The sequence below is a fragment of the Felis catus genome, chromosome B3 (genome assembly GCF_018350175.1).
Source record: "Felis catus isolate Fca126 chromosome B3, F.catus_Fca126_mat1.0, whole genome shotgun sequence".
Lineage (NCBI taxonomy): Eukaryota > Metazoa > Chordata > Mammalia > Carnivora > Felidae > Felis > Felis catus.
In genome coordinates this window covers 59,495,520-59,520,288 of record NC_058373.1, presented here as the reverse complement: position 1 = coordinate 59,520,288, position 24,769 = coordinate 59,495,520, and the positions used below count along the sequence as shown (strand labels likewise).

The window sequence follows — 24,769 nt, the reverse complement described above, 5'->3', positions numbered from 1 at the left end:
TTTATTTATTCTCAGAGCCAGAGCACGCACAAGCAGGTGAGGGGTAGAGAGGAGAGACAGAATCCCAAGCAGGCACCACACTATCAGCACAGAGCCCGATGTGGGGCTTGAACTCAACTGTGAGATCATGACCTGAGCCAAGATCAAGAGTTGGACTCTTAACCACTGAGCCACCCAGGCCCTCCCATATATATATATATATATATATATATATATATATAATATATATAATATATAATATATATAATATATATAATATATATAATATATATAATATATATAATATATATGTATTATATGTGTTATATATTATATATATATATATATATATTTTAAGTCTGGTTTATTGAGGTATAAGTTATATGTAGTAGAATTTATCCCTTTAAGTGTATGGTTCTACGAGCTTTGGCAAATTGTGTACACCCGTGTAATGCAACCAAAATCAATATAGAGAAAATTTCCATCACCTGAAAAAATTACCTTATGACCCTTTGTAGTCAGTCTCCTCCCCCTTCCCACAGCCCCTGACAACCACTGATGTGATTACTGTCCCTATAACTTTGCTCCAGAATGTCAAGTAAATGGAATCGAATCATATGGTATGTAGCTTTTTATGTCTGACTTCTTTCAGCTAGTATAATACTTTGAAGATTCATCCATGAAGTTGCATGCATAAGTAATGTGCTCCTGTTACTTCTGATTGAACAGTTACCTTGTGTTAGACATTGATCTGAGAGTGCTTTATATATATTATTAAGCCTTATAACACTCTATGAAATAAATAATGTTACCCTCACTTAACAGTTGAGAAAACTGAGGTAAAGAGGTTTATTAGCTTGCTCAGGAACATAAATGGTAGTGCTAGAGTTTTCACTTGGGTCTGTCTGACTTCACTGCACTTAAGCCCCTGCACTTAACCATTTTTAACATACTGACTGAATACTTCAGGTTTCATTTGTGTATATTGGGCTTTTTGGGTGTATGGGGGTTATGATGATTTCAGTTAATTAATTTGTTAATCTCAGTTTATAATAGTACGTTAAAACTAAATAACAGCAATTAGTGATTCAATGTTGCAAATTGTGGTTATTCTCTTACTTGTGTCTGACACATTCTACAACTGTTATTTTTTATTTTTTATGTGTGTGAGACCTGAGCCCAAAGTAATAGTACTGTGGATTATAAGTGATTAAAAATCATAACATTAATATATGCTTATGATAACATATTTACAGTAAATAGGGTGTGCAAAGGAAATCTGCTTTTTCCCCATTTCCACTCTGCAGAAGTAAGCCTTGTAGTTCTTGGGTATGCTTCAAGAAAGTACACATATACTTACAACCATGTAATTTTGTACTAATGGAGTCGTACTGTATACATACTTTTTTTGCAACTTGCTCTTTTCACTTACTAGTATGGAGAGATTATAGTACAAATCTACCTCATTCTCTTTAGCATGTCATGGTATTTCAAAGTAGTGATGTACCATCATTTATTAAACCAGGCCTCTTTTGGTGGACATTTAGGTTGTTTCTTTAACAAATTTTTTTTTAATTAAAAAAAAATATTTTTTTTTTTGAGAGAGACAGCATGAGTGGCAGAGAGAGAGAGGGAGACACAGAACACATAGCAGGCTCCAGGCTCTGCGCTGCCAGCACAGAGCCCAATGTGGGGCTCAAACCCATGAACTGTGAGATATGACCTGAGCTGAAGTCAGACACTTAACCCACTGAGCCACTCAGGCGCCCCTAGGTTGCTTCTTATTGCTATTATAGGCAGTCTTGCAGTAGGCAACTTTATATATATCTTAGATAAATTTTTGGGTCAGAGAGTACAAGCATTAAATAGTTTGATAGGTGTACTCTGATTGGTTGTCAGAAATTTGCTATGTATTTATTTACACTTCTACCAAGAGTAGGTGATGAACATTTGGCTATATTTTTTTGTACTTAAGTGGCAAAATTCCTTGATATATTAAGGTATTTGAATTGGGTAGAATTCATATTTAGTTCATTTCCTAGTAAGTGTCACAGGGTAGATCTGCAACTGAGGTTTGTTGGATTTAAGAGATTTGGCATGTAACCCTGACATGGGTAGATGGGCCATTTGATTGTAGGGGAGTCTCACAGCTGATCAGTGCCTTTGTTTCCATCTCTGTAAAAAGGGGTGATCATTCTGCCTGGTGCTTTCTGTGGGATGATGGAAGAATAAATGAGATTATTAGGTAAAGTGTTTCATAGATTTTTACCAAAGAATTTATGCATCTGTTTTCTTTAAAAAGGAGAGTGTTGTATAAGTTGTTACTTATATCCTTAGGTATGTAGAGATGAAAGAAGTAGCTTTTCCTCCTTTGACTTCTTGGGAGAAGATGCTTCCACTTTAATAGTAGGACACTGGAATGGAAATATATCGCTGGTGGATAGACGGACACCTGGAACTTCTTATGAGATGCTTATCAATTCTTCTCTGAGGAAAATAAGAACTGTTCATGTCCACCCAGTGCATAGACAGTATTTTATCACTGCAGGATTGAGGTATGTTCTTCATAAAGTTTTGTGATTCAGGCCTTTTAAAGTTAGGAATATTGCTTTAGTTTGGATGTCAAAGACCTCCAACTTTTGTGATACCCCATATGGTCAAATAATTTTGATTTCTACACCAATTGAGGTTTTATTGAATGTCATTTTTTTTTTAAAAGAGAGATTCTTTTGGATTTAATAAATAGTGAAAATATTAAACCAGAACACATTTTTGTTTTCCATGGCATCACATGCATTTAATTCTAGTCTCTTGAGAAGAAAACTTATAAAAAAACCTGTATGTGACATAGAACTTGTTGGTCTGTGTTCATTTTTTTTTCTCAGATTGGAAAACCAAGTAGAATCTTGTCTCTCTATACCTACTGGTTTCATATATATGCTATAGTTTTGGAATTTTTCTAATATTTCATTTTTTGTCTACACAATGTTTGTAAAATTATTACAGATTAGAATGTTCTGTCTTAATTGTCCTTCAGTGTAATGAGTATTTGAGTGTCTAATTAATGCTCAGCACTATTCGAGAGCTCACTAAAACTGAGAATTATTCTCCCCTTACAGGGATACTCATATTTATGATGCAAGGCACCTGAATCCCAGGGGAAGCCAGCCTTTGATTTCTTTGACTGAACACACAAAGAGCATCGCTTCTGCGTATTTTTCACCTCTTACTGGTAACAGAGTAGTGACCACATGTGCTGATTGTAAGCTGAGGTAAATTGGGGAGATAGAAATGTGTTGTTAAGGAATCTAAAGAGTCTGTAGCTACTGTGTCAGTAAACAGGTAGCTTTACTACTGCTCCCTATTAAATTGCTAGTATTATTGTTTTGTAGCCATTTCTCTGTTCCTAGCCAGATCAATAACCTATATTTAATGGCTTTTCAAAAGTTTTTGGGTCTGGAAATTTCCTTGAGATTAGCAGGAAAGGTCTATAGCTACTTCAGGAAGTAGATGTCAGGCTTTCCTTTGAGCCCTGAGCAATCCCAGAATTCCCAATAAAACCAGGCTGTGATATGTTGGAAGAAAGATAATTTTAGCATAGGGACAAACTCATGTTGGGGAAGGGGTCTGCCTTACATGTGAAATGCTTAGTGGAAGTTGTAGGCAGGCAGAAAAGATAGCAAAAATTGGGCTTCTGTACAAACTACTGGTTACAGTTTTATGGTTTTAGCTTTTTGGTACTTCCTAAAATGGCTTTAAAAATGAAATGTAAACCAGTTGAACAAAAATTAAAATATAGTGCCAATAAAAAAGATGTGAAGAATGTTAATACAACCACAAAGGAAATGATTTTGTTCTCTTCTGTAATTCCTGGTTTTGCTTAGCATTGTAAGCATTTATTATTTTATGAGAGTTTTTACCTTAAGTGATTCTGGAATTCATTGGTTGAATAGTAGGACACTGAATGGAAATATATGACTGGTGGATAGACAGTATCTGTTAAATGTATCTGTTGAATATATATTGTGGGCCCATCTCTAGAAAGGCACCTAATTTCCGTTAGACTCTTCTATTGGGAAGAGCATGGTTTTCGGTTTGTGACAAATACCCAGTTAGTTTCTAGTAAAGTCTGTGAGCATTACCCAGGTGGGTGCATTAAAAGATTTAGTCACCAGGCAGTGGCACCCCATTGTCTCTTTTCCACCCATACAGTTTTCTTTGTCTCAGAAGCTACCTATTTTTCCCATTTCTGTTCATTTGCACTGTAGAGTTTACATTAGCTGTTAATGATTCACCTTTCTGGTCATCTAAGTAGGCAATAAGCTCTAGTGTCAAGAAACTGCACTGGAATAGCTAGGTGCATAAAGAAGGGGGAGGTGGTGTGATGTGGGTAGTTTCTTTCTCTACCTGGTAGAGGCTTCTGGACCCTTTGAGTTATCCCACAAGAACTTCTCCCCTTGGTTGCTGGTCAGTCATAGTCTTGCCAGCATCTGAAAATGACATTGTTTAGTCCCTCACTAATGAGTCTCATGGGGGAATTGCTCTTGATATGTGCATGCATTTTTAGGTTATTTGTACATTTTCAGACCATATCCCTTTATATATGATCTATATTGTGATTTCTAATAGATTTCACCAGATTATCACTTTATAATGTGCATTTTTCATTTGGGGTAATAGCATTTAAATAAATTATTTCTACACTAAACTATAAAGCACTGAATTTTATAATATTTCTTGTAATTTGTTAAAGCCTGATCCTATATATTTTAAAATAGCAATCATATTTCATATCATGAACCAATGAAAAGCTTGTTAAATACACTGATGTTTCAGAAAAATTTTTAAGAAACAGTAAAAAGGGTGTTACTTTATTCTTGATCTTTATTTTGCAGAATCTTTGACAGCAGCTGTATATCCTCTCAGATTCCTCTGCTCACTACCATCAGGTAGGTTTCCATATGCTGAATAATGTAGACCCTGGATTGCTATCAGCTATTTAGAGTGCATACATTAGACATCTGATTATCAAAGAGATGTAATAAGTCTGATTTTTGTATTACATTAAGTGTCCTAGGTTGCTGGTTCCTATCCTGTTTAGAAGTGTTCTTGCTTCCAGGTTCACTGTATTTTTAAAGAGGTTCAGTCTCTTAGTCAGTAGCTGTTCTCTACAGCTGGGTGGTTCTGTTTGGTTAAGGTGGATGACTGTATTCAACTTGAATTATTTATGGTATCTTATTAAAGAAGATTGTAACTACTTACCTACTGTGAGGCCAGCTGAAGCTCTCTTTGTTTATACCTGTTTGTTGTGAGCTTAAATGGTTTCCCCACCTTCCCACTTACTTTCTTTGGTTACTTTCTTTCTTTTTTTTTTTTTTTTTTGCATCTGCTACTTTTAATGTATGTACAGTATTTTACATCCAACTTGTGTCAATGCCTTCTTCCTAGATGTCTCTCTTTGTGAGTATTTATGGAGTTGGGAATAGGGTATGCAATATGTTGACTGTTGCTTCATGCATTTTATAGTCTGTGGAAGCTACATTTAAGTGTGTTTGTTTCCTTTCTCATAAATTGTCCCTCTTCATTTCCTTTTTCAAACTTTATGCCCATTAAACCTTGATTCTTCCTTCTCCCTCCCTTCCAGACCTTGGCAACCACTTTTCTACTTGACACTTGATGAGTACTTATAACTACTTTGGATACTTTATATGAGTAGAATCACGGTACTTGTCATTCTTTGACTAGCGTATTTCACTTGACATCATGTCCTCAGTGTTCTCTTATGTTCTAGCATGTGACAGGGTCTCATTTTTTAAGGCTGCATAATATTTCATTGTATGTGTAATCCACATTTTCTTTATCCTGTTTATCTGTTGAAGGACATTTGGGTTGTTTCTACCTTTTGGCTATTGTAAATGCTACAGTGAACATGGGTGTGCAAATATCTCTTCAAGGTCCTTTGAATTATTTTGGGTATATAGCCCAGAAGGAGGAGTTTTTTAATTTTTGAGGAACTTCCATATTGTTTTTCTGTAAGGGCTATACATTTTACTTTCTGATACTACCAGCAGTACACCAGGGTTCTAATTTCTCTGTATATTCATCACTTTTTTCTTCTTCTTTTTTTTTTTTTTTTTAAGTTTATTTATTTATTTATTTTGAGAGAGAGAGACACACACACACACACAGAGGCAGAGAGGCAGAGAGTGGAGAGACAGAATCCTAAGCAGGCTCTGCACCATGAGCACAGAGCCCGATGCAGGACTCGAACTCAAGAACCCGTAAGATCATGACCTTAGCTGAAGTCAAGAGTCAGACACTTAACCCACTGAGCCACCAGGTGCCCCTCACTTGTTTTCTGCTCTTTTGTTAGTGATTATCTAAATGGGTGTGAGGTAATATCTCACTGTGGTTTTGATTTGCATTCCTCTGATGATTAGTGATATTGAACATCTTTTCATATGCTTTTGGCCATTTATATATTTTCTTTGTAGAACTGTCTATTCAAGTCTTGCCCATTTTTGAAATGGGTCATTTTTGCTTTCAATTTTTTAAAAATGTTTTTTATTTATTATTTTGGGAAAGAGAGGGAGAAAGGGACAGAGTGCAAACAGGGGAGGGGCAGAGAGAGGGGGGAGACACAGAATCCAAAGCAGGCTCCAGGCTCTGACCTGTCAGCACAGAGCCCAACACAGGGCTCAAACCCACAAACTAAGATCCTGACCTGAGCTGAAGTCAGATGCTCAATTGACTGAGCCACCTGGGCGCCCCTAGTTTGAGTTGTAGGAGTTACACTATTTTGTAGGTTGCCTTTCATTCTGTTGATTGTTTCCTTTGGTGCACAGAATTTTTGAGATTAATATAGTCCTATTTGTCTGTTTTGCTTTTGGTGTCATATCCAAGAAATCATTGCCAAATCCGATGTCCTGAAGTTTTTTCACTATGTTTTCTTCTAGGAGTTTTGTTTCAGGTCTTATGTTTAAGTCTTTAATCCATTTTGAGTTATTTTTGTATATGGTGTAAGATTACTGTCTAACTTTGTTCTTTTGTATGTGGATATCCAGTTTTTCTGGCACCATTTGTTGAAGACACCGCCCTTTCCCTATTGTGTGGTCTTGGCACCCTTACGGAAGGTCATTTGACCATATACATTGAGAGTTTATTTCTGGGCTCTCTGTTACATTGGACTGTATGTCTTTATGCCAGTACCACTCTGTCTTAATTACTGTTACTTTGTGGTATATTTTGAAATCAGGAAGTGTGAGGCCCCCAACTTAAAAAAAAATCTTTTTTTTTAAAGATTATTTTGGCCATTTGTGGTCCTTTGAGCTTACATATCAATTTTAAGATTGTTTTTCTATTTCTGTACAGAATGCCATTGGGATTTTGATAGGTATTACATTAAATTTATAGATCAGTTTGAATAGTTATGAACATTTCAACAATATTAAATCTTCCAATTTATGGACATGATGTCTATTTATTTGTATCTTCTTTGATTTTTTTTGTAATGTTTTGTAGTTTTCAGTGTACAAATTTTTCACTTCTTTGGTTAAATTTATTCCTATGTATTTTATTCTTTTTTGTAAATGGGATTGTTTTCTTAATTTCCTGTCCAGATTGTTCATTGTTAATGTGTAGAAATGCAACTGATTTTTGTACATTTATTTTTGTATCCTGCAACGGTGCTGAAATTGTTTTAGTTTAACAGTTTTTTATGTGAGTGTGGAGTCTTAGAATTGAATTTTATGTGAGTGTGGAGTTGTGTCATGCAAACATAATTATACTTCTTCATTTCCAGTTTGGGTGCCTTTTATTTCTTTTTCTTGTCTAATTGATCATCATGTGAGTGTTCAGAATGTCCCCCTTATCAAATGCTTGTTGGTGTAATGGTGATGTCTCACAGGTAGGATCTAGCTACCTGTACAGTTGTGAACACCTGGCATTTAGATTAGTGTTTCTAGTCCTACCAGATTTATATTGGTAAGAAACATACTTCGGGACTGTGTTGGATAGAAATGCCAAGAGTGGGCATCCTTGCCTTTTCCCTGATCTTTGAGGAAAAGCTTTCAATCTTTCACCATTGAGTATGATGTTAGCTGTGGGCTTTTTGTATATGGCCTTTAATATGTTTAGATAGTTCCTTGTGTTCCTAGTTCATTGAATGTTTTTATCATGAAAGGGTATTGATTTTGTTGAACGATCTTTCTGCATCGAGATGATCTCATGGTTTTTGTCCTTCATTCTGTTAATGTGGTATGTTAAATCATTTGAGTTTTGTATGTTGAAACATCTTTGCATTCCAGATACACATCCAGCTTGATCATAGTGTATAATCCTTTTAATGCACTACTGAATTCAATTTGTTAGTATTTTGTTGAGGATTTTTGCATCAGTATTCATCAGGGATGTTAGTCTGTCATTTTATTTTTTTGCAGACTCCTTTTCTGGTTTTGGTATCAGAATAGTGCTGGTTTCAAAGAAATTTGGAAGTTCCCCCTTAATTGTTGGGAAGAATTTGATGAGCATTGGTGTTTATTCTTTAAATGTTGGGTAGAATTCTCCAGCAAAGCCATCTGGTCCTGGGCTTTTCTTTATTGGAAGGTTTTCGATTGCTGTTTTAATCCCCTTAGTAGTTAGTTATAGGCTTAGATTTTCTGTTTCCTCATGGTTCGGTCCATGAGGAAATGCCATTTCTTCTGGGTTAACCAATATGTTGGCATATAATTGTTCATACTGTTCTCTTGTAATCCTTTTTATTTTTGTGACGTAAGTTTTAATGTCCTCGCTTTCATATCTGATTTCAGTTACTTGGATTTTATCTTTTATTCTTTTTTTTCACTTTTTTTTCCTAATCTAGGTGAGGGCTTGTCAATTTTGTTGATCTGCTCAAAACACCAACTTAGTTTTTTTTTTTCTATTGTTTGTTTTTTTCTATTTTTTTCAATTCTCCATTTCATTTAGCTCTGTTTTAAATTTTTCTTTTTTAATGTTTATTTTTGAGAGACACAGAGGGACAGAGCACGAGCAGAGAAAGGGCAGAGAGAGAGAGAGACATAGAATCCAAAGCAGGCTCCAGGCTCTGAGATGTCAGCACAGAGCCTGATGTGGGGCCTGAACTCATGAACTGTGAGATCATGACCTGACTTTTAGCTCTGCTTTAATCTTTATTGTTTCCTTCCTTCTTCTAACTTTTGGTTGAGTTTGTTCTTCTTTTTCTAGTTCCTTGAGGAACTAGAGTGTGTTGATTTTGAGACTTTAGTGTTTACTGCTATAAATTTCCCTCTTAGTATTGCTTTTGTAGCATCCCATAAATTTTGGTATGTTGTGTTTCATTTTTAATTTGTCAGATATTTTCTTTCTTTTTAAAATTTTTTCAATATTTATTTATTTTTGAGAGAGAGCAAGCATGAGTTCGGGAGGGGCAGAGAGGGAGACACAGAATCTGAAGCAGGCTCCAAGCTCTGAGCTGTTAGCACACAGTCTGACATGGGGCTTGAACCCATTAACTATGAGATCATGATCTGAGCCCAAGTCTGACACTTAACTGACTGAGCCACCCAGGTGCTCCATTGTCAGATTTTCTAATTTCTCTTGTGACTTCTTCTTTGAGCCCCAAATGTATTTTTACTTAAAAGTTTATGGAATATAAAATGATCTCAGGGTTTGGTTATCAGGGGAATACAAATACGGGATTATAGATTCTATTAAAATGGCAATAACCTGGATTGTATATTTCTTATTTCTAGGGCTTCTTCTATTTGTATGTTTAAAAAAAGGAAGGGTGAGGATTCTATTGAGCTAGGAAATAGTGAACAAAAAAGGTGCTATTTTTTTTTTTTAACTTTAGAGGGAGATTGCACGAGTTGGGGAGAGGGGCAGAGGGAGAGAGAGAGGGAGGGAGGGAGGGAGAGAGGGGGAGGGAGAGAGAGAGAGAGAGGGAGGGAGGGAGGGAGGGAGGGAGGGAGACTCTTAAGCAGGCTCCATGCTGAGCAGGGCTTGATCCTACAACCCTGGGATCATGACTTGAGCTGAAATCAAGAGTTGGTTGCTCAACCAAATGAGCCACCCAGGTGCCCCCAAAAGGTGCTGTTTTAACAGACAGTAACCATCCACTGAATACAAACCACTGTACTTGGTACTGGAGATTGAGAAGTACAGAAGACATCATCTCTGTCCTGATTTTCATTTTTTTTTTTTTTTTTTGAAAGAGAGTGAGAGAGTACATGCATGTGTGAGCAGGGGAGGGGCAGAGGGAGAGGGGGAGGGGGAATCTTAAGCAGGCTCCATGCCTAGTGCAGCCGGGCTCCATCTCAAGACTGCGAGATCATGACCTGAGCCGATATCAAGAGTTGGATGCTTAACTTACTGAGCCACCCAGGCATCCCAAGAAAGGAACAACCATGAAGGGACTAATTTTTAGGGTTTTTTTAAGTTTGTTTATTTTGAGAGAGAGAGAGAGTGAGCAGGGGAGGGGCAGAAAGAGAGAGAGAGAGAGAGTGAATGAATCCCAAACGGGCTCTGCATTGTGAGATCATGACCTGAGCCGAAATCAAGAGTCAGACACTTAACTGACTGAGCCACCCAGGCACCCCTAGTGTTCAGTTTTATATGAAGGATGAGATTAGGCTGATGGTAACTCAGTAACTTAATAAGAAGCTTGGCAGAGAAAACCAGCATTTAGGAGCATTGCCATGTTTACTGTCTGCCGATTGCTGCCTTCAGTTATTTAACACTTACTACCTTTAAAAAACTTGCTTTTTTCACTAGGCACAACACCATCACTGGGCGGTGGCTGACCAGGTTCCAGGCTGTGTGGGACCCTAAACAAGAAGACTGTGTCATAGTTGGCAGCATGGCTCATCCACGACGGGTGGAAATCTTCCATGAGACAGGAAAGCAGGTGCATTCTTTTTTTGGTGGAGAATGCCTTGTCTCTGTGTGTTCCATCAATGCTATGCACCCAACTCGGTATATTTTGGCTGGAGGCAATTCCAGTGGGAAGATACATGTTTTTATGAATTAAGAAAGTTGCTGAGTGTTTGGTTTAGCAACACCAATTTGTTCAAATCAGTGTCTAAGTAGCCTAGTAATTCATGTGCCTTGGTCTGTTTACTTGTTCATATGTTTTTCTTAGCAAATATAAAATTGCTTTATTAGTAAGAACTGTGAGCAGAATGTACTTTTAGTAAGGGAGAAGGCTTTTAAGTTGTTTCTGTAGGTTGGGGAGGGAATTTGAGGGGAGGCTATGATTGCTTCAGCACTTTAATCAGGCAGTATATTGAGAAATTCTAGCATTATAAGTTACAAAGCTTTGGTTATTATTAAAAGTTTTTGTGGTTTAATGATACGGGTTTTGATAGTGACATTTGGATTTGTGGTTTATTTTATAGTTTGGAGTGAATATTTATTTCTAGACTCATATACTGGAAGAGATCCTAACTTAGTGATTTTCAAACTTTTAATTTTTTTAAATAGAGAGCTCTTTTTTCCCCCGCCTTTAAATTCAATGTTATGTGAAATCCCAAGATAATTGTTGAGAAGCCTTAGTTGACTTGGGCAGGGCCTGGGTCTGTGTGCGCTGACCCTTTGATCTCCTCTAGATGGCTCTTGAGACATGGCTGAGGAATTCTATGTCTTCTAGGAACAAGGTTTGGATCTGCCTGACCCTTGTATACAAGCCAGGGTGAGATTGCCTTCAGACCAGTGTTTTCCACACTGTGGTTTATAGCTATTCATATGAAATCAGTTTAGCCATGACCAGAGTTTAAAAAAAGGAAAAGGAAAGAAATAGTAAAGAATAGGAAACATAGAGTGTTGTTTTGTGAAACTTAGTTATATATGCGTGCATATTTGTACGTATATATGCACATGTATATTCTGATGTAAAATATATGTCTTTATTATTGTGGTACTGCTGTAGGTCATGGTTTAAGAAGTGAAAGCTCCTGCCTTAGAACGTCTCAGATACACTTACCTATCCCTGTCTTTAAACTCTCCAGAGGAGATTCATTATCTTCTTAAGTGAATACCTTCATTCCTAATTCATATTTGGAGGAAATGTTATGAAAAACGACTTTTGGCATTTTTTGTCATAAATTTTTTTTTCCAGAAGTTAGGGCAATTTGAAAGTGTTTGTTGTTGGAAGGGTAGCTACAAAATCAGTGACTGACATTACTGTAAGATATTACCTTTTTGCTAGATATTTACCTTGTTGCTCTTCAGTGACAAACTACTACTGAAGGACTATTATAGTTTTTGGCAATATGTTTGAATTCTAAGAGGAAATGTCTTCTCAAATTGTGTATCACTGGGTCGGCTTTAGCTCAAGCAGTTACTTCGCATGTGGTTATTCAAATTGTGTATCACAGGAATAAAGTCACATGTATAATTTCCTTCTCTGTAATTATTGAGGCCTAGTTTATTAAATAGGTTATAAGTAATAAGAATTGTTTTCTTGATGAGAGGATTATAGAAATTGGTAAGTGAAATGGAAATATTCATTTATGAAATGGAAGGGAAAGCTAAGTGAGTTTGACTTCTATTAAACTGCCCTGGAGATAATAAATGAAGCCTGTAGGCTCCTTTCCCTTTCCTTTTCTTTTCTTTTTTTCCCTTTCCCTTTTCTACACCACTTCATTTCACAGGTCCTAGAGTGTGGCTACTTTTGTGAAAAGTGCTCTTTTTTAAAGATATTGAAAAATACTCTCATTGAAATTAGTACCATCATTTAAGCTTTGAATCCTTGGTGGTAATTGCCCGGTTTCTGCAATAAATGTTAGCAAATTCTTGATGTTTGTCACTTTTGTGGTTTCTTTTGCCATTTTAGCTTCATAAACTGTAGTATTTATATCTAATTCCAGTTAATAGAGTTCTGTCTTCTTGATGCAATGCAGGAAGGAAGGAGAGTGAGCGGGGACTTGTTTCTCAGTGATAAGCTCTATAATGGAGTAATTGTTTAAATCTACAAAGCACATAAAGGAAAATTGTCTCCCTTAGGACATCCTTAAACTGTAATCTGTTGTGAAAGGTACTTCTCCCAGAGACTTGCTTAAAGCTTTATGGCTTCTGTAATTATTCGTATGTTATGATTGCTTTCTCTCTTCTTTTAAGTTGGGCTTTATGATATCTCTTAAGCACGTAAGCTCTGTATTCCTCTTGAGTCATTTTCTTTGAGATGCCCATCCTTTTATGCCCTTAAGGAGGAAGGAGACGATTCTCAGGCGGACAGGGACTTGGTCAAACTCGGAGAGACTTAAAAATGATTAGGAATTAATAAATCTTAGTTCCTTAAGTCCTGTTTTGGTATTCATGCCTTTGAGTTTCCTTTCCACAGAGATGACTTTGCAAAGGCAGTTCTCCAGGAAAGCAGGGAGCTTGGGGCTGTGTACACAAAGATTTAAATCCTTTCAGTCAGTTATAGTACATGGGGAGGGAGGAGGGCAGACACCGGTATCTTCTGTATCAACCCAAGAGGAAGCAATATATGCCCTTTAACTTCAGGTTCCAAAAACTTAGGTGTCCTTTTGCTAGGCTGTCCCTTCTGATTTAGTACTTTTTTTGGTTTTTCCTTTTTAGTATGGTATTGATGGCCAGTAAGGAGTTTTAGTTCCAGGACAGCATAAACCCATATTTTGGTTCATTTGGTTATAAGTGTTTTTGGATTTTCAAATGAAAAGGTGAAATTTTGTGAGGAAGATAACATTTAGCACAGAGGCAGGAGTAAAACATTTTAAGGTACCTCTTCCTAAAATGAAAGCAGTGCAAGAGGAAGTGTTTTAAAAGTATCTTTTGCCTGTTTGATTCTACTCCATCAGCAAGTTGTAGGGGTGTGTAGAGGAAGCCTGTTCATGTGCTAAAACCAGGAGTGTATTCTCTTGTAGAGGGGCCTGCTGATGGTTGAGGAACCCTAAGCAGAGGGAGTGGGTGCTAGAGCCCTGAAAGGGTCTGTACATAGGGGGTCCTCATTAAGTATCCATAGAAGAGTGGCTGCCTTAAAGCTGTAGGATCATGGGGGCACCTGGGTGGCTTAGTTAAGCGTCCAACTTCGGCTCAGGTCATGATCTCACGGTCCATGAGTTTGAACCCCATGTTGGGCCTTGTGCTGACAGCACAGAGCCTGGAGTCTGCTTTGGATTCTGTGTCCACTTTCTCTGCCTCTCCCCATCTTGCACTGGGGGAAAATAATAAACAAATGTTAAATAAATGTTAAAAAAACTGTAGGATCATGGGAAATCACCACTCACATCCAGTGGTTCTTAGGCTTTTCTTTTTTGTTTTTAGAGAGCTTTCTTTTTTTCTTTTTTAGAAAATGGTGGGGGAGAATGGCAGAGGGAGAGAGAATCTTAAGTAGGCTCCACACTCTGCGCTGAATCCTACGACCCTGGCATCATGACCTGAACTGAAATCAAGAGCTGGACACCCAACTTACTGAGCCACCCAGGCACCCCTGTTTCTTAGGCTTTTTACTTTGCAGATCACTTTAAGCAAAGACTTTGTCATTAGAAACAAAAACAAAACTCCACTAGGGACAGGATATTAGATAATCATTTTATAGGTGATAGGAACCTCTGAAAATTTCGAGGTGGGTTACATAACATGATTGGTGCTTTAGGAAGATGATCTGGTAGCAGAATGGAGCATTAAAGGGCAGATAGAATTGAAAACAGGAAGATAAGGTAAGAAACTAGCACAGTGGACCCAAGTTTCACTTTTCATCCTCATGGAATTTAAAAGACCATTACCAGTTTTGTAGCCAGAGTGATGGTTATATAATCAGGTGAGATAATGTTAGAGGAATATATTTTGTAAGTTGTAATTATCAGGTTACTGTAGCAGTGACACCATTCTATTCCCTTCATAGGAAATGTTTTCTGTTCTTGTTCCAGGCTTGAGTGAGAACACTGGTCTAGAAGCTGGACCATCTAGGTTCTTGTTTATAAAAAAACTTTTATTTTGAGAGAGGAGGGGAAGGGCAGGGAGAGAGAGAATCTTAAGCAGGCTCAGCACCGTCAGTGTGGAGCCAGATGCAGGGCTCCATCCCACAGACTGTGAGACCATTACCTGAGTTGAAATCAAGAGTTGATGCTTAACTGATTGAGCCACCCAGCTGCCCCTAAGATTTTATTTTCTTGAGTAATTTCTACACTCAATGTAGGGCTCAAACAACCTCAGGATCTCATGCTCTACTTATCGAACCAGCCAGGCACCCTGGACCATCTTGGTTCTACTTTTGGCTCTATGTAGCCTTAGGAAAATCACTCCTTGGTTTTCCTCAACAGAAAAATGAGGTCCAGTTCATCTCTAAAATCATTCTATTATTACAGTTTCCACGTTTTTAGTAGTATTTATTTGGGGGGAAAGGTCAAGGATGATAGATGGATATAAGCAAAATGACTATTATTACTATTTTTTTTTGAGAGAGAGAATATTAAGTAGGCTCCATGCCCAGTGTGGAGCCCAACCTCATGACTATGAGATCGTGGCCAGAGCCAAAATTAAGAGTTGGATGCTTGACTGAGGCAACCAGGTGCCCCAATAAAATGACTATTTTAAATGATTCTAGTCATGAACAGCAGTCAGCTGTATAAATCCCCCTGGTATCCTTTTATCTGTGTTGGTAACTTTAAGGAGGAAAAAGGGAGACCAGTTGTAGGTTAAAAAAGAGTCCACTCTTCAATGATATTTAAATATTTATTTAAGTTTAAAAATAATTTTCATGGCACCAATGATTTTATGCTAACTACATACTGCATATGTAGAAAAAAGTACATTGCTTTGAAGGAAAGTATAACTTAGAATTTTTGGCACACGAAAGGTTTACAACTATACTTTTTAATGAAACTAAGAAATTCACATTTGCAGGTAGTTTACCTTCTACTGCTTAAAGATGCAGTACACTATTCTTTAGTAAGAGTTTTATTTCTTCTGATGGATGAAGCTATGGAATCCATTGTTTTTTTCTACAATGAGATCAAACTAATTTTGAGAGAAAATGGGAGACATAGTGGAACACAGTAAAACCAGGTTAAAAATCTGAACAATGTTTAACGATGGGGAGATACCAAAAAGACTAGTCACCAACAAAGGAGGTTTGTTATTCAAGCGCTACTTGAAAAGCAAATTGAAGGAAATTTTACTATCTGTATTTTCTGGGGTAAGCCCTGGAAAAAAATAACCCAAAAGTTTCTGTTCAGAGAGCAAAATCCAGCTGTTGGAAGTGGTATGGACTATTGTACTGTTAGAACTCTAGACACAAGTAACATACCAGGAAATGGAATATTGTATCTCTCTTTAATGTGAATATGAAAGGTCACTGTCAAGGTTATCACTCACTGCATAGAAACACCATATTCTACAGACTGAGGTAGGAACACTACACTAAAAGGTAATCTGCTATGTTGCATAAGACAGTACATATCCAGGTTAAAACCAGCCCCCTATCTCCTGACAGCCTTTTCATCTCTGAGTCTACTTTTCACTTCAGTCTTGTGCTAAATAAAGCCTTCCTGTGTAGATGACAAGTGGCAGTGGATAGTTGGTTCTAAGTGATCCCTAAGTTTTACTAGGATCTCCTTCAGTTTGTCTTGTCACTTGGTAAATAGATGTTTGTAATTCTGCCCTAATTGTCGCTGGTATGGAAATGATCAGACATTCCTCTTCCATTCTTAGCTTCTGGTGGAGTTTTAGCATTTAAACACTTGATCTTGCTCATCTTGGCATCAGTTACCTCTTTGCTGGTTGGTTGTTCAAGCACCCTTTAAACAAGCAACCCCAGTGCCTCCACTGGGAAATGGTCCTGGGCCTTTAGCAAGTCAGGAATGGGAGCAGAGCCGACCCCCTTTCTGCTAACATACTGGTAAGGAGCAGTTTTATTGTCTAGATTGGGGTTGGCAAATTATGGCCTGTGGTCCAAATTCAGCTGTCTTTTTAAAAATAAACTGTTATAGAACACAGCCATGTTTCCTTGTTTATGTATTACCTATGGCTGTTTTTGTGCTATGATGGCAGAGTTGAGTAGTTGCCACAGAGTATGGCCCACAAAACCAAAATAAAAAAAATATGTACTACCTGACACTTTACAGAAGAAGTTTGCCAACCCCTGGTCTAGATGAAAGGGCATTTAGAATTGTACAATCCACTCCCCCCACCCTGCACCCCCTGTCAATTCCATGTCTGTTATACTCTGTACATGGACATGATTCTGCTATTTCAGGGGACAAATTAGGGGAGAGCAAATCTTCAAGTGACTCATCCTATTCTGCATTTGGGGCTGCCCAACATCACTTGATGTTAGCAGCCACTCCACTATTGTGTGGGTCCCAGGAATATGTCTACGGACTATCCTTAAATAAGTCCTCAGGCCCCAGATGACTTAGAAATCTCTCCCTGAGATGAAAACGAGATCTTGTATGTGAGTGGTTAAGAGTTGCAGAGCTTGGGCCTTGGACCCCACACTCACCCTTCACATGCTATGCTTTGCATGCTTCCACAGCTTCCCTCAGCAAGAATGGCAAATACTTTCCTACAACTCTTATTTTCCTGATGCAGAGGATGACCCTAGGGGGCAGTATTTCTACATCTAATTGTTGGTTTCTGCCACGTTCGCTTTCTTTCTTTTGTAGGCATCTTTTAGTATGCCTATTTAAAGAAATCCTTTTCTTGGTCCCTTCCAAGGCTCTTTGTTGATCTTGGAATTCTCTTTTCTGAAGCTTTTCATTCTCAAGATTAGTTTCTTTCTTGCATCATTTAGTTCATCAGGCTCTATTTTCTTAATCCATAAAGTAAAAACAAAATATGAATTGATAAGAAAATAACATCTTGTTAAAATATAAATTGAAATAGTTTTTTTTGGGGGGGGGTACAAAATAGGTACTGCTCTCTGAATCTCAACAGTTTCTTAGGTACCTAAGTTCTCGTTTCTGTTAACTACACTTTGTCCGACATTTCTGACAGTCTTATCTCAGGCACCACTGAATTCAACTAATGTCTCTGAAGCACTATAAAAATCTTGAGGTTCTTCAGGAAAAAAAAAATCACAAAAGTCTAAGTTCATTATATAAAACTCATGGCGATGCCCACTAGGATCTCTAGTCTAAGGGGACAGACTTACCCCACCCCTGCTGCTGCTGCTGCGGTAGCGGTGGTCCCTTCAGATGCCCACTCTGCTCAGATTTGAAAAAAACAAAAGGAAAAGAAAATCCAACTCAGACCATCATAAGAAGCAACTTTCCATTTAATCATTCTACATGGATGTTTACTTTTTTCAAATCTCGTCTGGCAGGAAAACCTACAGATAGTTCCCATTGTCCAGACCCCTGGCCTGTGCTGCTGAGGCTGCACTGATGAGCCTACTGGAGCCCAGTAGGAAAGCTCCCGCACAATACAGAAGACGACAGCTCTCTAGTCTTCAACTAGTGTCCCATCTGCTAGGTGACACTACTGCGATAATCCGTAATAGTAAAATAAATTATTTTTATTTGATACTTTCAAAATAATACACATCTATGAAAAATCAAAATTCAAAACCAAAAATTATCCTGCAAATCGGGAGGATGAGAAACAGAGTCGCTGAGCCTTTCTTGAAAGAACCTCTGAAGGAAATGAGTTTTCCCAGTTTGTTTAGATAGGGCATGAGCCTATCCTCTTTTTCTTCTGGGAAATGACCCTCCTAGGCTGTGGACTTTGAGTCATGAGAGGAGGACTTGGTACATGTGCCGATGGTTCCGCGATGGGTCCCATTGCTGGGAATGGGTAGCCGGGCTCCTTGGTCCACCTGGCTAGTTATTGGGAGGAGTCATGCCTTCTCAGGTGTCAATGAGCAGGCTCACCACTGAGCGGATTTTGCAGGCAAACCATCGCCTGAGGGGACAAAAGTATTGATAGTGGAATTGTTCAAACTCGGGGGTCTGGCGGATATCGCGGAAAAAGGCAATGTCAAGGTCAGACTCGGTAAGGATGATCAGGAGGAGGAGCAAAACAAAGAGGAGTCCCATGGTCACAAGGAGCAAACGGAGGACACTTAAAACAAACTTATTCACCTGTTCCTCCTCTGGCCTGCCGTGCCCCTGACACAGGGCCCTCAGCTCTCCCCCAAGGGCCTCCACCTCTGTAGCTGTTGGAGTGCTGGCTTCAGACTCCTTCTCTTCTTCGATGCTGCAGGTGGCCCCATTGATCTGCCGGGAAAGCAACATCAGCTCCAGGCTGTGCTCAGCCACAGGGGTGGGCAGCACACTGTCTGCAGGACTGTAGGCTTCGTCTGCAATCACGGCGACTCGCTCATTGCTATCTGCCCGGCTGCTTCTCACATGAGGCAGGAAGGTGTCCCCGTGGGAGGAGGAACGCACTGGTGTGGAATGGGCACTGTCCCGGAGGGACTCGAGGCCTGGAAATGCAAAAGGAACGTGAGAAGGCTTTCTGGGTCCCTGTGCACACTTTGCTGTCTGGTGGAGGCAGCACCCATTCTGTTTTATATGGTAACTAAAATCTTGGAAGGAAGCCCCCCTGTACACTTGACGTGACAGTGGCTGCTGCACGCTGTTCTGATGTATCAGGAAGAGGATAAGAGAAGCAGCAGACATCAGAGGGGCCATGGTTGGAGGTTTTTTTCTTTTTACGTAGGGTTTTGGCAAGATTTGTCAAAGATTCTGCCTTTCCTGCTTTTGACGTCAATTGAAAGACATTCTGAATTGCATACCATCCCTGATTCAGAGCTGGGGCCACATTTCAGGGAGCTCAAGTCTCCCTCTTGGGCTGAGGGTCTTAGGCAGGAATGGGGAGGAAAAGACTGTTTTCCTTCACTAGGGAAATACTGATTCTGGAGCTGAGTGCCCTTCTAACAACCCAGCATGCAGTTCCTTGAGTTCATGAGGTCATCTTTTGGATTTCTGCAGTTGTGCTCTGTCTTTTCAGCCTCCCACTTCTGGCTGTCCTAATCTTAGGGGACATTAAAACCCTATCTGCTCTTCCTAAGTGGTTTCTTTTTTTTTTTTTTTTTTTAATGTTTATTTTTGAGAGTGTGCATGTGCACATACACATGTACATGCATGAGCAGGGGAGGGCAGAGAGAGAGGGACAGAGAGAATCCCAAGCAGCACAAGTGTCCACACTCAGCACAGAGCCCAATTCTGGGCTTGATCTCATGACCTGGAGATGTGACCTGAGCCGAAGTCAATAGTCAGATACTTAGCCAACTGGGCCACCCAGGCACCCCTCTTCCTAAGTGTTTTCTGATGGAGAAGGGGAATAGCCCTTGGCTAGTGGCTCCTTTTTTTTACTTTAGAATGAGCTGGGTCTACTGTAGGCTGACACATCCCCTGTCTTTACACACTCCAAACTGCAGAGTGGTCTCTGAGAACATCTTGTTGGGTCAGGGTGGAAATTCTCTTACAATGGTCAGGAGAAAGTGTTCTCCGACCCCCTAAAACTACCCATTATCTCTCTACTTTTTCAGATGGAACATTTCTCTCTTTACAGTGCTCAGTCTCTGGTAGCAAAAAATAGGAGGTGGTTACTCCTCAACTAAATAGTAGCCATGGAGGCTAGAAGATGTGGGCCTGGAGTCACTGAGTATGGCCCACATCACAATGCTCTCGAGGAAATGGCTTCTTGTTTCAGGTTCAGTGTCTGCATTTTCATTCCTGGCTATCTTTGGGGTGCCAGAGTGGCTCTGACTCTCCCTGCCTTTGCGGCCTATGGTAAGAGAAGCCAGTTCCCTTCTGTTGCTCTGAAATTGACCCTGAATTGCTGCAGACTAGATCAGATTCCCAGCTATGTAAAGGTTTGACCAAATAAGGGTTGATTAGGGCCAGCTTCATAAGCCCAAGGGTCTCTCTCTCACTTTTTGAATGTTGATTTTGAGAGAGAGCACAAGCAGAGGAGGGGCAGAGAGAGAGGTAGAGAGAGAATCTCTGCACTGTCAGCCCAGAGACCTATGTGGGGCTTGGTCTCACAAACCGTGAGATCATGAACTGAGCCAAAATCAAGAGTCAAATGCTTAACCAACTGAGCCACCCAGGTGCCGCTGCCCTCCCCCCCTCCCCGCCCAAAGGTCTCTCTTAAAAGGTGGCAGTAACCTTTCAGAAGTAGTGAGTTGTGTTTGGGTCTCTTGAGTAGCCATTTGCTCCCAGGCAGTCTGCCTGCTCAGCCTGCTGGAGCCCATCGACACAGTTAAGGATTCTCCAGAGGAATAAATCCTGGGATTGGTTACAAATGTGGGGTGGGTTGGGGCAGGAACAGCAGCCCCCTGCTAGCCACCTAGTCTCCCCATCACCTCACCATCAGTAAGTATATTTGCCACAGCTTTCAGCTTCTGCTTTCAGAAGCTCCTCATGGTCCTGGTTTTATTTTTTCCCCCCTTGTGCTAAAATCTTACATTTGTATACTATTTTAAACTTTTTTAAGTGCTTTCATTTTATCTTTCCACGAAGTAATGCAAGCAAGAGGTTACAGAGCTTGCCTGAAGTCATGTGGTTGGTTGGTGATGGCAAAGGTAAGGATGGACTCCAAGCCTCTTTCTATTTCCTGGTGCTAATGATCATGTAGTTGGATTCTGGGCCTGGATGAATTAAGTCAACATCTTACACCTACTTTAGATTTAGGTCCCAATTGCCCAAGAAACTGTTGTGAAATAATGTGAAATTAAGAGCCAGCCCCTTGTTCCAGTGCTCTTGATGCTCCTTTGATCCTTTCCCCCCAGTTTTTTCCCCTTATTCCTGCATTTGCACAAGCAGCATGAGGAATATGAACCTGGGAATGTTTAATAAGTTCCTGATAAAACAAATCTTGAGGCCCTGATCACACATGTGTTGGCTCCTCTGCTCCTCCCTCTCTTCCTTCCATTTTTGCTTAAATTCTAGTTAGTTAACATACAGTGCAATATTGGTTTCAGGAATAGAATTCAGTGATTTATCACTAACATACAACAACCAGTGCTCATCACAAGTACCCTCCTTAATGCCCATCACACATCTAGCTCATCCCCCCATCAACCCTCAGTTTGTTTTCTATCTTTAAGAGTCTCTCATGGTTTGTTTCCCCTCTCTTTCTCTTTTTTCCCCCCTCCCATATGTTCATCTGTTTTGTTTCTTAAATTCCACATAATCCTCATACCCTTTCTAGAGGCTGTCCCCTCACAAAGACAGCTATGACTGTCAGATCTTCCACAGTATGACCAGCTTAGCTGCTGAAGCCACTTCAGTGCATTTCAGCTTAGCCTACTATTCAGCCCTAAGCTTGGAGGGGAAGGAGAGAGGCAAAGGCTGTTATATCAGAGAGAACAGATCAGAGGGACACCAGAAACCACATTATAATAAGTTGTTGGTGCTCTCAGTAAATAAGATAATGGAAATGTATGCATTTCTAGTAGACTGCTAGACAAACAGAGTTACTCAGTAAATGTTAGTCTTCTGTTCCCTCAACAGACCTCACCTGTATGTATGTCAGACTAGTCTTGTACAAAACTTCAGGTTCACTAGAAGTCACCATCCACCCCAACCCCTTCATCAAACCTGTTACTGTGGGATGGAGGGGGTGGGTACCGTGGGTGGGTGGGATCTGGCAAATGGCACAGCAAAACAGAGGATTCTTTTTTACCTTGGATATGTTCCAGCTGCTTGCCTTGCCCAGAGGTGGCTCCCTGTGGGCCAGGGGACACAGTGGTCAGGAGCCTCCCCTGGAGCCGGGGCCCCATCCTCAGTATGCGCACACTTAGTGGCCGAAGGCAATGATTAGTCAACCGGAGCTGAACTCGGACTCTGGTGTGAATCTTAATCAGACTCTTCCCCATGGTCGCCCAGGAAAGCAGATACTTCTTCAGTGGAAACCAGCTGATCTCTTCAAGGAAACCAGCCAGGCAGGGGAGATACAGAGGCAAAGGATGGAAAAACAACTAGGGACAAAGGATTTTTGCTGACCTCATGCATGGCAGCTCCTTTACAGTGCCTTCTGTGCTGGAGAGAGGATGTCAGCTCTGGAGACAAAGTAGGCTGAGCTTCAGGGAACGAACAACTCTGAGAGGCTGACATTATCAGTGGACTGGATTCAGTCAGAAGCACTTAGAGCCATAAAAAGTAATGCTTCTCCAGCAATGCGGCTGTTTCCTGGAGGCCTGTGTAAGGGCCCCAGACTTCTCAGAGTCAGGTGTAGAGAGGGCAAAGAACAATCCCACAGAGTATGGAGAATCACATAGTTCTAGAAAATGCAGGATGTGAAGTTATAAAGACATTTGGCTTTGGGTTGGGTGGCTCTGAAGTGTGAGGTGTCAGCTCTGGGGCCGGAAACGGAGTGTGTCCCATCCTCCGCTGGGCTGTACACTGTTGGGCCTTCTGTTGCTGAGCCAACCCTCAGGGTGCAGCAGATAAGAGGAACCAACATACCTGAGCATCCTCTCTGGTCAATCCTGTGCTAATAACGTGGTATCTCAGCATCCCTGAGGGCAGAGGGGAAGGCCAAGCAGTGTGCAGTTATCTTCTTAAGGATCCCAGCTCATTGGAATCACATAGTTTCATTTGTATTGTAGCGTTATATTAATGTTTTTGCAATTTTCCGATTTTATTTTTATTAAAAAAATTTTTTTTACATTTATTTATTTTTTGAGAGACCTAGAGCACAAGCAGGGGAGGGGCAGAGAGAGAGGGGGAGACACAGAATCGGAAGCAGGCTCCAGCCTACGAGCTGTCAGCACAGAGCCCGACGTGGGGCTCGAACTCACAAACTGTGAAATCCTGACCTGAGCCCAAGTTGGATGCTTAACCGACTGAGCCACCCAAGTGCCCCTGCAATTTTCCTGTTGTTTTAGAGATAGTAAACAAATATTTCCCTCTGGAAAAGGCAAATCATTTCTGTGATAGTATGTGCCATATGGACTATATAGGAAAGACAGTCTCTGATGGACTATGAACCAATTTCAAATGTCCATAACTTCCTCGGAGTTTTGGTTAGCACCCTTTTCTGAGGCCCCCATCATGCTGCACTCAGCCCTTCCCTGCCTGGTTGGGTGGACAGTGAGGGTCAGCTTTGTTTGCTGGGTGCTTTAAAGGCAAAATCCCTCTTGAGAGATGGTGTAGCTCAACTCTCTGGGAAATAATCCATTCTTTATTTCCCCAGGCTTGATAATCCCTGACTGATAGAGTAAATTAAATGCTAAAATCATTTTCTTTTCCCCACACCCAAACCAGATGTCCATCTGCCTCTCCTCACTCTGAGCCTGTTAGTGTCATTCCTGCTGGGGCAGTTCTTAGCTGCTTCTGCCTGTGCCCTCCCGAATCTACTGGGTTCCAGGCTGAAGGCCATGACTGGGGATGAAGGCTGTGCTCGTCCACAGGCAGCCTCAGGCGTGGGGTGTAAGCAGCAGTTTGGCTCCGAGTAGCACGTGGGAGCCTGCTGTGCTATAATTTGCCAGGTGTGAAGTTCTAGGAGGCTGAGATTGTGAGGGTGTGCCTTGGCCCTAGAAGTCTCTGCTTTAATAGCTTCTTTGGTGGCCTTTTCCTGCTGCATCCTCCCCTGGCATTTTACAAGCAAAGAGGACTATTTCAGATGCTGAAGAGCCTACTGCTGCTGCAGTGGGAGAAGACAGGCAGAGATGGCTGGGAACTGAGGCAGCCTCATAGCTTGTCTTGGGGGAGCTTGAGGACAGGCTTCCTGCCTTTGAGTTGTTCTGCCAACCCCGCTTTGTGGCTACTACAAATGTATTGTATTCCCACACGGATAGCCTCAGTCTTCCCTTTTCTGGGAACCTGGGTTTTACTGGACATTCTTCCATATGCTGGAGAACAAATGCACGAGGCTCTTC

General features: G+C 40.3%; 2 protein-coding genes across 16 annotated transcripts in view; one reads left to right on the top strand and one right to left on the bottom strand.

The window, feature by feature from the left end:
- WDR76 (WD repeat domain 76) overlaps positions 1-12,770 on the top strand; it is a 64,528-nt gene extending 51,758 nt beyond the window's left edge. For all 7 annotated transcript variants that reach the window (XM_019832542.2, XM_045059415.1, XM_045059414.1 and 4 more), the window contains 4 exons: positions 2,317-2,534; positions 3,099-3,251; positions 4,875-4,928; positions 10,750-12,770. In XM_019832542.2, the coding sequence (XP_019688101.2) occupies positions 2,317-2,534; positions 3,099-3,251; positions 4,875-4,928; positions 10,750-11,005 (681 nt within the window). In that variant the 3' untranslated portion in view covers positions 11,006-12,770. The remainder of the gene's footprint in view (positions 1-2,316; positions 2,535-3,098; positions 3,252-4,874; positions 4,929-10,749) is intronic.
- Positions 12,771-15,658: 2,888 nt separating this feature from the next.
- FRMD5 (FERM domain containing 5) overlaps positions 15,659-24,769 on the bottom strand; it is a 316,870-nt gene continuing 307,759 nt past the window's right edge. For 5 of the 9 annotated variants that reach the window (XM_045059416.1, XM_023255431.2, XM_045059421.1 and 2 more), the window contains one exon: positions 15,659-19,363. In XM_045059416.1, coding sequence (XP_044915351.1) covers positions 18,786-19,363 — 578 coding nt within the window. In that variant the 3' untranslated portion in view covers positions 15,659-18,785. Of the gene's footprint in view, positions 19,364-23,354; positions 23,408-24,769 lie in introns of all 9 variants that reach the window. The other 4 variants (XM_045059417.1, XM_045059418.1, XM_023255435.2 and 1 more) reach the window with 4 other exon arrangements.